Genomic DNA, 16,545 nt, shown 5'->3' on the forward strand with positions numbered 1-16,545 from the left:
CAAGAATATCAATCAAGAGATTGTTGTTCCATCATTGTGTCCTAATCCTTCTTCAAAGATGGAACGTCTTTTACATAATTTGGACGTAGTCCGTGCTTTAAAGTTTTACTTACAAGCGACTAAAGACTTTCGTCAAACATCTTCCCTGTTTGTTGTTTACTCTGGACAGAGGAGAGGTCAAAAGGCTTCAGCAACCTCTCTTTCTTTTTGGCTTCGGAGCGTAATACGCTTAGCCTATGAGACTGCTGGACAGCAGCCCCCTGAAAGGATTACAGCTCATTCTGCTAGAGCTGTGGCTTCCACCTGGGCCTTTAAAAATGAGGCTTCTGTTGAACAGATTTGCAAAGCGGCGACTTGGTCTTCGCTTCATACCTTTTCAAAATTTTACTAATTTGATACTTTTGCTTCTTCAGAGGCTATTTTTGGGAGAAAGGTTCTACAGGCAGTGGTCCCTTCCATTTAAGTACCTGCCTTGTCCCTCCCTTCATCCGTGTACTTTAGCTTTGGTATTGGTATCCCACAAGTAATGGATGATCCGTGGACTGGATACACTGGCATATCATTTGCAACAGTAGACAATGAAGGGTCTTCCAAATGGGGTAATTCCAGTCTTATTTGTAGTTACTAGTCTTAAAACCTGGCCATATTTAGTGTTCATATCTAATTTTGCTTGTATTTTTCACACAAACATTGCACTTTCACTGTTTATATCATCATCCTTATTTGTTTTACTGCTATAAAACACTCATATTTGTGTTTAGTGATGTCACACAAGTACAACAATACTCCTGTGTAGATGTTTTATGGAAATTACAGGGCCAAATATGGGACCTGACCATTTTAGTCTTTATATATGGAAATTTTATATGTTGATCTTTTGGGCTTATGTTGCCATTGAGACAGTATGGAAATCTAGGGAAGTACATAACCCAGAGTATTCTAAAAGGAGTATTTTGAGTTGTTTTGTGCAGCCACTTTTTCATGACCTTAGAGTGGCTGGGCTTAGCGTAAACAGGGACAGGGCAAGGTCAGAGAATTCAGAAGTTACTAGATTATTCCTTATATGCAACTCTAATAGTTTAACATTCAATAGTTACATAAGACTCTAATACAAAATAAAATCAGTCTCCATTAATATATATATATATATATATATATATATATATATATATATATATATATATATATATATATATATATATATAGTATCTTACAAAAGTGAGCACACCCCACAAATTTTTGTAAATATTTTATTATATATTTTCATGTGACAACACTGAATAAATGACAGTTTGCTACAAAGTAAAGTAGTGAGTATACAGCCTGTATAACAGTGTAAATTTGCTGTCCTATCAAAAAAACTCAACACGCAGCCATTAAGGTCTAAACCGTTGGCAACAAAAGTGAGTACAACCTTAAGTGGAAATGTCCAAATTGGGCCCAAAATGTCAATTTTTTGTGTGGCCACCATTATTTTCCACCAATGCCTTAACCCTCTTTGGCATGGAGTTCACCAGAGCTTCACAGGTTGCCACTGGAGTCCTCTTCCACTCCTCCATGATGACATCATGGAGCTGGTGGATGTTTGAGACCTTTCGCTCCCCCACCTTCCATTTGAGGATGCCCCACAAATGCTTAATAAGGTTTAGGTCTGGAGACATGCTTGGCCAGTCCATCACCTTTACCCTCAGCTTCTTTAGCAAGGTAGACTTGGAGGTGTGTTTGGGGTCGTTATCATTTTGGAATACTGCCCTGCGGTCCAGTCTCTGAACGGAGCAGATCATGCTCTGGTTCAGTATGTCACAGTACATGTTGGCATTCATGGTTCTCTCAATGAACTGTAGCTCCCCAGTGCCAGCAGCACTCATGCAGGCCCAGACCATGACACTCCCACCACCATGCTTGACAGTAGGCAAGACACACTTGTCTTTGTACTCCTCACCTGGTTGCCGCCACACATGCTTGACACCATCGGAACCAAATAAGTTTATCTTAGTCTCATCAGACCACAGGACATGGTTCCAGTAATACATGTCCTTAGTCTGCTTGTCTTCAGCAAACTGTTTGTGGGATTTATTGTGCATCATCTTTAAAAGAAGCTTCCTTCTGGGATGACAGCCATGCAGACCAATTTGATGCAGTGTGTGGCGTATGATCTGAGCACTGACAGGCTGACCCCCCACCCCTTCAACCTCTGCAGCAATGCTGACAGCATAGGTGATATTAATTAGTGGACTCAGCGCAAGTGTGTAAACCTATTGCTCCCTTCAATAGGTTTCCTACTTATGAAATGCTGGCAGCACTCATACATCTATTTCCCAAAGGCAACCTCTGGATATGACGCTGAGCGTGTGCACTCAACTTCTTTGCTCGACCATGGCGAGGCCTGTTCTGAGAGGAACCTGTCCTGGGAAACCACTGTATGGTCTTGCCCACCGTGCTGCAGCTTAGTTTCAGGGTCTTGGCAATCTTCTTATAGCCTAGGCCATCGTTATGTAGAGTAACAATTCTTTTTTTCAGATCCTCAGAGAGTTCTTTGCCATGAGGTGCCATGTTGAACTTTCAGTGACCAGTATGAGAGAGTGTGAGAACGATAACCCTAAATTTAACACACCTGCTCCCCATTTACACCTGAGACCTTGTAACACTAACGAGACACATGACACCGGGGAGGGAAAATGTCTAATTGGGCCCAATTTGGACATTTCCACTTAGGGGTGTACTCACTTTTGTTGCCAACAATTTAGACATTTATGGCAGTGTGTTGAGTTATTTTGAGGGGACAGCAAATTTACACTGTTATACAGGCTGTACTCTCACTACTTTGCATTGTAGCAAAGTTTTATTTCTTCAGTGTTGTCATATGAAAAGATATAATAAAATATTTACAAAAATGTGAGGGGTGTACTCACTTTTGTGAGATACTTTATATCTATACTATAATCGCATTTGTATCGTGTCCGGCGGTGTCGTCAGTTGTGCACGCATCCTCAAAGGAATGTTGGCAGTGCGAGGCAGCAAACATAATTTAGACTGCGCACGCAGCCAAAATAATTTACCTAGATGCAGCAAAGCTGCATCCAGGTGGACTCTGAAAATGGCAGGATGGTGAAAGAATCCACTGCCTGTACGAAGTATTAAGAAAAAAAGAAAAAAAAATACCCAATAAAATTATTAACCCCTAAATCCGCCAACCACAACATCGCAAACTACCTAATTCATCTAATAACACCTAATCCGCCAACCCCCCACAACGCATTAAACCTTATTTATCTATTAACTCCTAAACCGCCAACCTCCACAACACAAAAAACTAATTTAATGACTAAGCCCCCTAACCTAACACCCCTAAATTAACCCCTTAATTACATTAAAAAAACTACATTACAATTAAAATAAAAAAAATTACTTTACACTATCCAAAATAAAAAAAAATTAAACCTAATCTCTATGAAAATAAAGGCCCACCAAAATAAAAACAACCCCTAATCTAAGAATAAACTACCAATAGCCCTTAAAAGGGCTTTTTATAGGGCATTGCACTTTTACATTAAAAATAATCAAAGTCCCCCTAACAGTAACCCCCCCCACCCACCAAACCCCCCAAAATAAAAAAAACTCTAAGACTAATAAACTAAACTACCCATTGCCCCTAAAGGGGTGTTTGTATGGGCATTGCCCTTAAAAGGGCATTCAGCTCTTTTTCACTGCCCTTAAAAGGGCATTCAGTTCTTTTGCAAAATGCCCAATAAACCCTAATCTAAAAAAACAAAAACTAAACCCCAAATAGGTACTCACTTTTTCAGAAGTCCGGTGGAGATGGTCTTCTTCCAGGCTGGTCCATCATCTCCATCCACAGAGAAGGCGGCGTGGAGTGGAGGTCCAGAGCAGTCTTCCCAGATGTGGCGATCCTTGGCGGTGGTCATCTGTAGCGGCGTCGGCGGTCCTCGGCAGCGGCGGTGGTCCTCGGTGGCATAGAGGCTCCTCTTCATCCGATGTCCGTCGTATACTGAATATTGAATGCAAGGTATCGCAATCAATTTGGAGTACCTTGCATTCGTATTGGCTGAATTTTTAAATACAGCCAATAGGATTAGAGCTACTGAAATCCTATTGGCTGTTCAAATCAGCAAATAAGATTTTAGTAGCTCTCATTCTATTTCAAAATCAGCAAATAGAATTAAAGCTACTGAAATCGTATTGGCTGATTTGAACAGCCAATAGGATTTCAGTAGCTCTAATCCTATTGATGGTTTTGAAAAATTCAGCCAATAGGAATGCAAGGTACCCCAAATTGATTGCGGTACTTTGCATTCAATATTCATTATACGATAGACATTGGATGAAGAGGAGCCTCCATGCCGACGAGGACCACCGACGAGGACCGCCGCCGCCGGAGAATGCCAAAGATGACCACCGCCAAGGATCGCCACATCTGGGAAGACCGCTCCGGACCTCCACTCCCCGCTGCCTTCGCTGTGGATGAAGATGATGGACCCACCTGGAAGAAGACCTTCTCCGCCGGACATCTGAAACTGTGAGTACCTATTTGGGGTTTTAATGTTAAGGTTTTTATTTAATTTTTTGGGGGGTTGTTTTTTTAGATGAGGGTTCATTGGGCAATTTCAAAAAGAGCTGAATGCCCTTTTAAGGGCAGTAAAAAAAAGAGCTAAATGCCCTTTTAAGGGCAATGCCAATACAAATGCCCCTTTAGGGGCAATGGGTAGTTTAGGTTTATTAGTGTTAGTTTTTTTTGGGGGGGTTTGGTGCATGGGGGGTTTTACTGTTAGGAGGGACTTTGTTTATTTTTAATGTAAAAGAGCTGATTTCTTTAGGGCAATGCCCTACAAAAAGCAATTTTATGGGCTATTGGTAGTTTAGTATTATATTAGGGGGTGTTTTTATTTTGGGGGATTTTTTATTTTTATAGGGGTATTAGTTTAGGTTTAATTTTATTATTTTGGATAGCTTTGTTTATTTTTTTCTGTAATTTTACTTTTTTATTTTTTTTAGTTTCGGGGGTTGCATTTTTTTTATACATAGACTGCCCTCTAGGCAGGCTTATCAACTAGTATATATATATATATATATATATATATATATAATCTGTCAACTCCAGTTTTTAAGTACCCTTAACAGGCCAGAGTTTCATGATATCTTAACTAAAGCACAGGTGAAATAATCAGTTAATGGGTGAAATCATGTTATTGACCATGGTTACTGATCAGCTGATTATTTCACCTGTGTTTTAGTTAAGTTATCATGAGTATCTGGAATGTTAGGGGTACATGAGGACTGGAGTTGAGAAACATTGCCCTACTGGCACTTCATTTATTAAACTTTGCAAAAACATCAGCTTGAAATAGACCAAAGATCTTTTAAAAAGTTTAAAGCTGTTGAAATATAAAAGTTAATTGGAATTCTATAAATGCAACATTTTGGAGTTGACATATTGAGTTTTTTAATGAATTAGAATGGCTTAAATTTTAAAATCTTGAGAAACCATGCACTGTACGGGAATAAAGTTTTACGTAAGTATAGAATGATAACCTATTAAAGTTGCATATAAGTAATGATCTAGTTTTTAATCACATTTGTCACATTTAATATCTCAAACAAAAAAAAGTCTATTGATTAAATGTGGTGAAAAATATAATTTCTATCATTTAAACAAAATTAATTAAATATGTAAATTTGTACTTAAAATTATTCCCAAGACATGGTAAACTTATTATAAAATTAAAATCAAAGCATAACATTGGAGATAATAACTAGACATAATGTATATAATAACCATTACAAAAATGTTAGCTCATACCTTTAATTAACTGCATGACTCCAGGGACTATAATTATCAGAATTGCTATGAGCTTGCAAAAGGTCAAAAAAATCTGGATTCGAGCACTCCAGCTGACGCTCATACTGTTCAGGACCATTACCACAGCTGCAGGATGAAGACAGGAAATGAGTTTGTCAGTTTCTAGACTCTGATATCATCATCATCATTATTATTATTATTATTATTATTATTAATAAACATTTGCTAAAATAGTCACAAATGGATGATTTTCTGGGTGTAAAATAAAGATGCATATATAAACACATAAAATAAAGTACCTGTGTAAATGGTTATCACGCTCAATTTATCAATAATGCTTTAACATCCTTAATATGCACCCTGTATATATATATATATATATATATATATATATATACACACACAGTATATATATATATATATATATACAGTATAAAGCAAACATACACAAATGCATTCAACCATAGCATAAATCGCTACTGATTATATATTAATATAATAATATGTGCATGAAATGAATACATTCAAATTAGGGATAGACTGATATATCATAGTGGCCGATTTTTAGTGCCGATATTTGGAATTTCTGAAATATCTGTATCGGCCAGAAGCTTACCCATATGAAGCAAATCAAAAGAAATTTAGCTCTGTGTACTTCAGGGATACTATGTAGTTTTAAGTGACACAAATCATCACACAAATCATCTATACCACATATAAGATGGACATAGCATCTAATAATAAATAGCACAGATAAAAGAGTGCAAGCCCAGGTGTTCCTGGGAGCCCAGTTACCAACTACCATAACACCAATGGCAGGTCTGTAGATGGACTTGCATTAACAAACATATATGATTTGTGAAATGGAAAATGTGATCTTTAAGTGGCACTTAAAGGTACATAGTTACCCTGAAGTACACAGAGCTATATTACTTTTGATTTTCTCATAATATGGGTCAGCAATACATAAAATCAATCTGCTTGCTAATTGCTGTCACAAATAGAACCTTATTTGTTGCATTCTAATAACTTTTACACATTTGCAAAATATTTCACTAAAGTTGCTATATTTGACAATTTTTTTTATTTAAATATTTTATTTTCCCCTTTCATGGGCATAGAAAAAAACATTTAAAAAAATTATAGTTCAGGCACATCAATTAAATGTCCGCAACAACAAACCTTGAGTAGAAAGCAATGCAGTATAGAAGACTAGTATCAATATTCTCTAGCAGTGAATAACAATGCTCTGACCATTAGGTGGCACTGTTACACATGTATAAAACTGCCCATAAGTGACATAATAAAGAAACTTAGTCCACTCCTCAGTACCAGGTAAGGTATTTGTAATCCAGTAAATATATAAATCGCCATAGAACAGGTTAACAATGGTATTGAGCCAGTTGTTCATTCCTGTGAGTGCCCTTCTCTCTCTGTGTGTGTGTGTGTATATATATACATATATACATATATATATATATATATATATAATTTTTTTAAAACCCTTATCTGTAAAGTGTACCAAGTGAGCATGTTTTTAGTGAAGTGGCAGCAATATATGAAAAAACAGAAGCTGTTTAACGGAGAACATGCTGAAATGTTATGCTTTCTGCACTATAATGTTTTTCTACTTAACTGGGAGTACTGAAGAAATCGTGTAACGTTTTGCTTTGCAGTACTGACTTAAATTTAATTTTATATCAGTTTGCAGTTTAAAAGGTTTTTTTGTCATTTTTCTATGTTTTGGGAAGCAATTTAAAAAGGTAAATTTGAAGCACATTATTTTTCCCAGTTGTTTATTTTTAAGGTTTAAAATTTTAATAAGCATGTTCAGATTATACCAGATTTGTGTAGAAATTGTGTTGATTTTTCAAAACTTTAAATGTACAGAATATCGGTCGCTGTTATCGGTTATTGGCCTTAAAGGCGGTCAATAATCGGTATCGGCCCTGAAAAACTATATCGGTCTACCCCTAATTCAAATAAAGGTATAGTGTAATTTAATAGCTATTTTGGGCTCTGGAAGTTTATATGCATGATTATTGATGATAAATCTAAACAGACAATCTTTCGTTAAATATAAATAAATGAAAATAAAAATTCAAAATATCTCCTTATATAGCATGGCTATATTACAAGTGGAGTTCTTATTTATCACACGCCCATAACGGGCAAATTTGCACGTTTTACGGGCGCATGATATATAATATAACCAGCCATTACAAGTGGCTGGATAATGCTACCGCAAGCTCGCGTTAGCAATTAGCGCTCTGAAAATTAACCAGAGATCAGATCTCTGGTTCATTTTCAAAATGACCCCAAAAATAAAGAGGTGTTTTTTTGCTTTTTTAAATAAAAAATGTAGCATTTTAATTTTTTTAAACAATAACTGCACAAATCAGTTTTTAAAGAGCTAAAAGGGAATGGGTGTGGTCTATGGGGACTGTGTTATTCCTATAAATATAGATGTACAGTATATACTTATATACCTATATATTTATGCGTTAATATGTATATATACACATATAAACACATAAATATATATGTATATATTCATATTTTAAATGTGCTGCTCATCTCTGTGCAACTCACCCGCTTCGCGTTCACATTGCGCTCAACTTGTAATACCAGCACACATTTGTGTGCACTGGTATTACTGAGTGGAGCGCAAATATCCCTCTTGCATAAGCGATATTTTGCACTTCACTCGTAATCTGGCCCTAAATGTGTTAGAAGTTTTCTATTTGAATGTTCAGATTAAATGGCCAACACACCAGCTACAGTAGAATTCAAAGTGGTAACAGCAACTGATTAATAGTAGAACTTACAAAATATACTTAAAGGGACAGTCTAGTCAAAAACAAACGTTCATGATTCAGATAGGGCATGTAATTTTGCTTTGTTCTCTTGACATTCTTAGTTAAAAGCTAAACCTAGGAGGCTCATATGCTAATGTTTAGCCCTCGAAGGCCGCCTTTTATCTAAATGCATTTTGACATTTTAAAACAACTAGAGGGAGTTAGTTCATGTGTGTCATATAGATAACACCCAAGGAGTTACCTAGGAGTAAGCACTGATTGGCTAAAATGCAATTCTGTCAAAAGAACTGAAATAACGGGGCAGTCTGCAGAGGCTCAGTTACAAGTTAATCACAGAGGTAAAACATATATTAATATAACTGTGTTAGTTATCTAGGCTTAAATAAATAGTAGATAGAATGATGCATTCGCAGATTAGATTAGTCTGAGACTAACATGTAGATATATTTTTATTTATATAACTGTGTTGGTTATGCAAAACTGGGGAATTGGTAATAAAGGGATTACCTATCTTTTGAAACAATAAACATTTTTGGGTTGACTGTCCCTTTAAGTGTAAATGGAAAGGGCCAGAATACAAGTGGAGAGCTAAATATCTCTTTTATGAAAGCAATATTTGCGATCCACTATGTAATTTAAGCGTACGCTAAAGTGCACTGGTATTACAAGTTCACAGCAATGCGAACACAACCTCAAGTTCGCATTGCTGGGATGCATTTCGCTCACAAGAGAGCACTTTCATAGGCTCCTATGGGAGCCTCGTTCTGATACCATCAGAGACGGCATCAGAACTTAAGCGCAGCAAAGGGGGTAAGTTGTGCAGCGATAGCTGAAAATGTAAATATATATGTAAATGCTTATAAACATATATATTTATGTGTAAACATACGTACAGTATATACATATATTAACACATAAATATATGTATATAAGTATATACAATAATCACACAGTTCCCATAGTCCGCAATATAAAGGCACTTTTCTTTTTTTTTTTCTAACACCCCACTCCCATTAAATTTAGCCTCAAAATACTGCCTGGTGCAGTACTTTTATTTAAAAATAAAGATGCTGTTATCTTTATTTTTTATTAAAATACGCACATTTATAAAATTTTATTTTAGAAACGCTAATTGCTACCGTGAACTGGCGATAGCAATAACCAGCCACTTGTAATAATTGAGAACTCCATTTATAATCTAGCCCTTAGTGTCTATAAAACAAAGAGGTTACTTTCTCTGCTGTGGTCAATTAGGGACAATTATAAATATGCCACTAGAGTGTGCAGCCAATTGCTGTGTGGAATATAACAGTGTTCTGCACTTGCCCTTCTAACAGGAACTGAAAAGCTCACAATTTCAAAATGGAATTACAGGAAAAGGGGCCAAAATAAATAATGAAGTATATTGCAGAGGTTTTTTTAATATATACGCTTTATCATTTTTTATTACCATCTCAAAGTGTTTAATGTCAGTTGTCCCCATCAGTCAATGAGCATAAATACTCTAGTATTTAAAATACATTTTTTCTGCTCACTTTTATAAAAATTTAAATATTTTTACCTGCTTTCAAAATAATTATTTTATTTTTTTTATAAATAAAATGTTGACAAAGGATAAACACACAACACTTTTCACAGATATATTTCTTATATTTACTAGTAAAGAGAGGTCTGCTAAACCTAACTCAGCAGAATTTATTTGTGTTAGTTGTATATGAGATTTTCTCTGAATATAAATAGATAATATATTTTATTTATCACTTCTAACAAGGAGCAGGTGTTTTCATTTACTCTGAAATTATGTTAAAGGGACAGTAAAGTCAAATTTAAGCATTTATGATTAAGATAGAGTATGCAATTTAACCAAATTTGCTTTGTTCTCTTGGTATCTTTAATTGAACATGCAGATATTTTTAGTATGATAGTAGAAAGGAGTAGCGTAGCTCCTGGAACAACAAGGTAGGACGGCAACTTCCTATAATCACAAGTCTCATAAAGCAGCAAAGGATACTGTGGTCTGAACAGTGAAAGTACCGAGGTGCAAGCCAAAAGACAGGGTAGAGCGTGCCCACATCAGTAGCAAAGAAACAAAGGAAGGCAGCACACAAATATATCCTGATAAAAAAAGATTTATTTATTCCGGCAAGACAAAAAAGAACAAGCGCTCAAATACAGGGAAATAAAAGGGGCGGGTGTGTCCTTACGTGTTCATAGGATAACAGGTATGTGAAAAGTAATAACTATATACCTGGCACCTCCAATCATTACACAACACATGTAACTATGGGAGTGACAAAGTAAATAGGATCAATTAAAAACAAGTGTGTTATAAAAACAACAGTGAAACTTACGAAAAGATTGTGAGAACAATAACTTAATGATTTCATAAAATCCGATCTTACTAAAAAGGCTGACGTACTACGGACATCCCAAGGGTTGCTAGATACATTACCATATATAATGTGCTAAAATCTACAACTAATAAATGTTGTGTACCATAATGCAATATATACGAAATATCATGCCAAGATACACAGCAAAGAGAGAGACAGAAGAGAGTCACTGCTATATTAGCATATCAAAAAGATACAATGTGAAAGATATTCACTAAAATGATGCTGCTCCATTGGGTGTATAATAAGAAACATGAACATCAAATGGGACATAATAGAGGATACTGTTACATATTTAAATACTTATTGTAATACATTAAAAAATTGTTACATAAGTACTCTATTGAATATACAATATACAATGTAACCTGTACCATAAGACTGGGCACGTCCAAAAAGTTTAAATTGGGGGATGTGAACTACTGTGATTAAAGGGCCAGGAATACTACATTGTAAGTAGGTACTACAATATTTTTCAAATGAGTATCGAAAAATGGTCCTTTGCTGCTTATGAGACTTGTTATTATAAGAAGTTGCCGACCTACCTTGTTGTTCCTGGAGCTACGATACCCCTTTCTACTCTAATATACGGATTTGAGCATTGGCGTGAGCTCGGTCACACAACACTCGGATCAACTGGTAAGTGTATTTTTTCTTCATTTAGTCACTTACGTTGCTATGATTTTTGTGTCATTGGGACATTGCAAATTCTCTGGTCAGCATATTGAACCCCAAACATTAATAAGACAAACAGAGAAAAAAAACATTTTTAATTTTTCTCACAAGTTGTATAAGCAACTATCAATAAATGTTAGAAAAGACTTATAAGAATATAATGGACCGGCCATAGAGGTATAGATATACTCAACATATAGAACAAAATCCCATTTACTATCTTGATCATTTAGATGTTAATATCAAAATCTTTGTATAAGCCATTTGGCTCCCTAGTATTAAACGTAAAAATCCCAAAAAAAACTTTTTTTGTGAGGATTTTATATTTATTGCCATCTCTAGGTGGTAGCCTAGCAATGTCCATCACCTTAACATTAAAATTAGAGATATGTGTAAAATGTAACCCATTGAAGTGTCTGGCTATACTAGAATCTTTAACCTAATTTTTAACATTCCTTTTATGTTCATCAATTATGTACCTAAGGCAACGTGAGGTCTGACCCACGTACTGGGCCTTGCACAAATTACACCACAAAAGTGGTACCACAATTGGCATAGAGTTCAATCTTATAATCCACTCCAGTTATAGAGCTTTTGAAGGTGTCACTTCTTGAAATAACTTTGCATGTGCCACAATTATGTGACAAACATTTAAAGGTGCCTTTTTATTAAGCCAGACTCCTTTACCGCTATTTTGATTACTAACAAACAAACTAGGAGAGAGCTTATTGCCCAAAGTCAGTGCTTTTCTTGATACACATTTGATTTGATCAACAGAAGCAGAAAGTATATCATCTCCTTTCAGAAATGTTAAATTGCGTAATTGATTATGTCACAAATCTCTCTGTACTGTAATGAATACTTTGTTGAAAACACAATAGTCTCATTGGGAAGCCACTATCTCCCTTAGGACTTTTACTTTTGTACTTTTGACACTGGATAGTGGTTTATCCTTAACCTCCATTAGGGCCCTTGTAAGCAAACTAGGGTCATAACCCCTAACCAAAAACCTTTGTGTTAGTTTATTTGCTTGTGCGTCAAATAGGGCTTCAGAAGAAGCATTCCTCCTTAGCCTAAGAATTTGGCTTTTCGGTATAGCTTTGATAAGGTGCTTTGGATTACATGACTTGGAGTAGAGAATTGCACTGCCCAAGGTGGGCTTGCGATAAGTATCTGTGATAGAATTTAGTTGTGATGAGCCACAAAGTTTTAGATCCAAAAATTGGACCTCAGTCTTTTTTTTTAATTTTTTTATTGAGGTTATAATAGATTCAGAGCACAACTGGCGCATCAAAATTACATAAATAAAAGAAGATCCATGATGTGGGTATTCAAGGACCAGAATTAACAACAGAAAAGTACAATATTTATAGATAATACTGTGTCATAAATACATATTAAGCATTGCCCAAATATACACTTAGGAGAGAAACCTCATTTTTTCTAAAGCATTATTTCCCCTTAAAACTTTGGTGAACTGTAGCGTGATATGTATTCCCATAATGGTAAGTAGAGGCCTCTCTTGGGCCTCTGAAAAGGACTTTTGTACATTTGGGAACTTCAGGGGGGGGGAAGGAAAATATAGGACAAAAGGGCCACTCTTGGACCCAAAGTAAAATATGACATAACAGCCTGTAACAACAAGAAGATATTGCAAACATCTAGGCATTGAACTAGTCTCAGAGTGAGAGATAAATGCAATATAGTTAAAGGTAGTAATAAGTCTACTGTGACTAAGTATTGCAGTGGACTTCCCTTATGGCAACATCCATTCATATTTGAGTTAGGATTTACAGAAAATTGATATAGTAGAGGGCTAAGAACATTTAGGGTGAATAGAGGATTGCATTCAGGGTATACCTCATGGCACGCATAGCTGATATATAAAATTTCCATCTGTAGTGCCTATCGCCCATTATATAATTAGCACAAGAAGCAATACAGATGGCAATGCATAAGTATATGTGAGAATAGCACATGAGGACCAACATCAAATGGGCAATAACAGTTGTGGCGTGTATAGCCAGAATACACAGGAATGCAACATAATAAACCAAACACTTAATAGTAATAGTAATACAAGTAAAGGTCAATAATCCCACAGCCACATATAGAAAAAGATATCTTACAGAGTTAATAAACCATTAATATATTTGGGGATCTATAAATATGGGAATGTACATGCTTATGAGAATGTGAGATTAGTCCTCAAACTTCAGGCCTGCTGGTCGTCATTGCAAGGCCTCCACAATAAAAGAACCACCATTAGGAAAAACCTAGGATGACTCATAATATAAAAACCCCAAGGAGATGGGAAGTCATAACAGGTAAATCAGTTATCTCCAACTGTTTCATCCGATGTCAGCAAAACAGGACTGTGGACTAACCTCACCCTACCAATTCAGCTGAAAGCGGGGCCATCGCTTCTGGGGAGCACAGCCATTGCAGCTCCCGGCCTTTCTTGACTTGAAATTCCCTAACAGTGGGCCCTGCAGTAGAGACTGGCCTGAGGGCAATCTACCTCTTCTTTTAGCGTTTGAGGCCGGTGTTCTCTGTTGCAGCTGCTGTGTAGTGAGAAGCAGTTCACTTTTCCCATCTGGGAAGGATATTTGCTTTGTGGTAGCAAGAACAATATTCTGCTGGTTCTCGCTAGTGATTGCCCATTGATTCTCTCACTCCCATGATGTTTTAGCAGATGCAATATCCTCATGGGTTTCGTTAGTGATTGCCCGCTGATTCTTCCTTTCCCATGTTGTCTTAGCTTTAAAAAATGTAGTATCCTGTTGAGTCTCACAAACGATCTCCCATTGATTATCTTGCTCTCATTCCATTGACGCATCATCAGGGTCTGCTCCTGGCCCTTGCTTTGTGTTAGACCACTATAAAAACAGATGGGTCTCGTAAGGAGCGGGTAACTCAGACGCCATTCCAGTCATCTCTGAGCGCACTACAGCGCCAAGACATACCCTCTGATCAGGTTTCTGCTTGATCCCAAAGTCTCCTCCAAAGGCCTCCCTGGGCTCTTCCAGAGCCTGCTGCATGTTAGCAGTAGGACCCTGTTGGTCAGGTTATAGGTTTTCCATTTCTGGAGGTGGATGCAGAGCTCTCTGCAGGCTTCCCCATTCTCTTGCGACAAGTTCAGAAAGTTGCTCAAAATGATCGCTCAAGAGATCCTCTAGTTCTCGGGGGAGAAGGTAAGTAGCAGACGCCATCTTAGAATAGTGTTGAGCACCTCTGCCTGTATTTTTTGCCATACTATATTCTTCCAGTATTTGTTGATACAAGATTTTCTTTGGTAATCCGTATGAGTCTCAAGATGAGCTGTAAATATGATAGGTGAAATTGCAGTCAATACGAACTGCTTAACCAGGATAAACCGGGGGGTGGGGGGGGGGGTGGGGGGGGTAGGTAAAGGCCGCAGGCACTTGTGTGCTGCCACTGAAGACCCTACCGTTCCAGTACTAAGGGATAGAAGTGGGGCGAATTACTCACAACAGGTTTCTGAGCAATATTCAGATGTTTAAAACTTAGTATTGTTATGATGATGACACCCTGACATCGCTGATAATCAATGGGTTATCTGCTTCAAAGTAAAGCAGCCATCTTGGCTGAAGCCCAGAAGCCTCCCCCTGGACCTCAGTCTTATGTGACATCCCTGTAAACCTGAGACCGAGCTCATTATCATTTAAAAAACTTAAAATTCATCAAGAACAAAACTAAATTAATATTCAACAGTCGTGTCCTCCTGTAATAGCACCTATGCCCAGAGAATATGTAATGTCCCAATGCAGGATGACATTAAAAGCACAGCAATGTAAGTGACTATATGAAGAAAAAAAAAGAAGTGTTGTGTGACCGAGCTCCACCAATGCTCAAATCCGTATATGAGAGTAGAAAGGGGTAGCGCAGCTCCAGGAACAACAAGGCAGGTCAGCAACTGTCTATAATCACAAGTCTCATAAAGCAGCAAAGGACAATTTTTCTATACTCATTTGAAAAATATTGTAGTACCTATGTACAATGTAGTGTTCAAAATTCCTTGAAGTGTTCCTGGCCCTTTAATCACAGTAGTTTACATCCCCCAATTTAAACTTTTTGGATGTGCCCAGTCTTATGGTACAGGTTAGATTGTATATTGTATATTCAATAGAGTACTTATGTAACATTTTTTTAATATATTACAATTGGTATTTAAATATGTAACAGTATCCTCTATTATGTCCCATTTGATGCTCACGTTTCTTATTATACACCCAATAGAGCAGCTTAATTTTAGTGAATATCTTTCACATTGTATCTTTTTGATATGCTCACTTCTGTCTCTCCATTTTTTGTGTATCTTGGCACGATATTTTGTATATTGCATTATTGTACACAGCAATTATTAATTGTAGATTTTATCACATTATATATGGTTTTGTATCTAGCAACCCTTGGGATGTCTGTAGTACGTCAGCCTTTTTCGTAAGATCAAATTTTATGAAATCATTATGTTATTGTTCTCATAATCTTTTCATAAGTTCCACTGTTGTTTTTAACACACTTGTTTTTGATTGATCCTATTTTACTTTGTCACTCCCATAGTTACATGTGTTGTGTAATGATTGGAGGTGCCAGGTATATAGGTATTACGTTTTCACATACCAGCACAAAACGTGTAAGGACATGCCCCTTTTATTCCCCCGTGTTTGAGTGTTTGTTCTTTCTTGTCATGCCGGAATACAGAAATCTTTTTTTATCAGGATACCTTTGTGTGCTGCCTTTCTTCGTTTGTTAGCATGTTTTTAGTACTCTATGGCAGCGTTTTGCAACATTGTATAACAAAAGAACAAACAATGTT

At 36.6% G+C, this 16,545-nt stretch overlaps 1 protein-coding gene across 1 annotated transcript in view; it reads right to left on the minus strand.

Moving 5' to 3' along the window:
- Window positions 1–16,545, minus strand: part of SLC7A11 (solute carrier family 7 member 11) — a 432,997-nt gene that overhangs the window by 293,888 nt on the left and 122,564 nt on the right. The window contains exon 4 of the mRNA XM_053703668.1: window positions 5,819–5,944. Within this exon, the coding sequence (XP_053559643.1) occupies window positions 5,819–5,944 (126 nt within the window). The remainder of the gene's footprint in view (window positions 1–5,818; window positions 5,945–16,545) is intronic.

The sequence above is a fragment of the Bombina bombina genome, chromosome 2, assembly GCF_027579735.1.
Source record: "Bombina bombina isolate aBomBom1 chromosome 2, aBomBom1.pri, whole genome shotgun sequence".
NCBI classification, from domain to species: domain Eukaryota; kingdom Metazoa; phylum Chordata; class Amphibia; order Anura; family Bombinatoridae; genus Bombina; species Bombina bombina.